At 58.6% G+C, this 1,533-nt stretch overlaps 1 protein-coding gene across 1 annotated transcript in view; it reads right to left on the bottom strand.

Annotated features, from left to right (window-relative positions):
- Positions 1–897: 897 nt before the first annotated feature.
- KSR2 (kinase suppressor of ras 2) overlaps positions 898–1,533 on the bottom strand; it is a gene marked incomplete at both ends in the record, with an annotated part of 22,916 nt that continues 22,280 nt past the window's right edge. The window contains one exon of the mRNA XM_010138612.1: positions 898–1,265. Coding sequence (XP_010136914.1) covers positions 898–1,265 — 368 coding nt within the window. The remainder of the gene's footprint in view (positions 1,266–1,533) is intronic.

Raw genomic sequence — 1,533 nt, 5'->3', positions numbered from 1 at the left:
ACACAATCGCTTGTACTGTGCCAACAGCGGCCTCAGGAGCGGCTGCAGCCTCCCTGCCTCCAGTCCCGGGGGGATCTTGTGATTGCCAGCCCAAGGAAGGAGCACCCTGCTGCTGCATTTCCCACCAGGCACGGGGGTGACAGCAGGTGCATGGGAATTCCGTGAGACCAAGGCAGCTCTGGAGGGGTTGGAGATGGTTTGGGACACCCCAAATCCCAGCTGGGTCCCCAACCAGCTGCAAGAAGCCCCCTCCAGCAGTTTCACCCCTGTACATGTCCCCGAGCATCATCCGCTGCCCAGCCAAGGCCCCGACCTCCCTCCCTTCGCCCTATCCCAAACCCACCCCTGTTAGTCCCGTGCCCAGTTTGGGGTGTAAGAGAAACAACAGCTTTGGGAGAGGGAGAAAGCGCTCCAGGAGACCCTGCCTTATCTTGCAAGGTCTCCCACCTCCTCAGGAGCGAGCAGACCCTGTGGAAGGGCTCCAGACCTGTGGAGCACCAGCTCTCCTTGCAGGTGCCCAGTTTTCCCAACCTCTGCTGCCCTTCTGGCTCCCTCACAGGCCATTGGATGCTCGCAGCCTTCAGACACCTGAGATATCTTCACGGCACCCAGTTAGTCAGGAAACCTGGTGTTTGCTCCTGAGCAGCTGCTTTAGGCAACTGGAGGCTTTTCCACGCTGTGGCAGCGCTTGAGCAGGATCCAGATCCCACCACCCATCCAGGAACCCAACCAGGCACCACACAAAAAACCCCCCAAAAAACGACAAATAAATCCAGGCCAGAAACTGTTGATTCCACCAGGTTACAGCGCTCTTGCTTAAAACAAACCATTCCTGTCTCAAGCTCCACTTCTGCAGGAGAAGAATCTGCCTGGGGTCCACGAGGCGTCGGGGCTTACCTGGTGATGATGGCGAGGTGGGGAGGGCTCATGCAGGCTCCCATGAAGAGCACCACGTTCTCGTGCCGGGTCTGCCGGTACGCCATCACCTCCCTCTTGAAGGCCTTGAGCTGGTCCTCATTGTCCCGCTCGATGTCGATGAGGCGGATGGCCACCTCCCCATGCCAGCGCCCGTGAAAGACCTGCCCGAAGCGGCCCTTGCCGATGAGCTCGCCGATCTCGAGCTGCTCGAAGGGGATGTCCCACTCCTGGAGGAAGATGCTGGTCTGGCTGGCCTTGCGGGGGAAGTTGCGTGCGGAGAGGAGCGAGAGGTTCATCTCTTCGAAGTCGTCCTCGGACTCCTGCATCTCCTCGGTGCCTTCCTCATTCTGCGGGGTGGGGCAAAGAGAGGTGAGCGGGGAAAACAAGAGCGGTGGCCAAGGGAGATAACGTGGACAAACCCCAGTGAGCCACCTGCTTGCTCAGACCCAGAGAAACCAGGCAGGTGCCTTCCAAAGGCACCCGGGCAGCTGCGTTTTATGCAGCCCAGATTTTGCAGGGAGGCATTTATTTACCCACAGGTTAAATATTAGAGAGCCACACACAGGGACATTTAATTCACTCGCCTGAAAGCAGCATTTCATTCTACCCTGGCCA

The sequence above is a fragment of the Buceros rhinoceros genome, unplaced genomic scaffold (genome assembly GCF_000710305.1).
Source record: "Buceros rhinoceros silvestris isolate BGI_N320 unplaced genomic scaffold, ASM71030v1 scaffold30536, whole genome shotgun sequence".
In the NCBI taxonomy this organism is placed as follows: domain Eukaryota; kingdom Metazoa; phylum Chordata; class Aves; order Bucerotiformes; family Bucerotidae; genus Buceros; species Buceros rhinoceros.
This window is presented reverse-complemented; position numbering and strand designations above follow the sequence as displayed.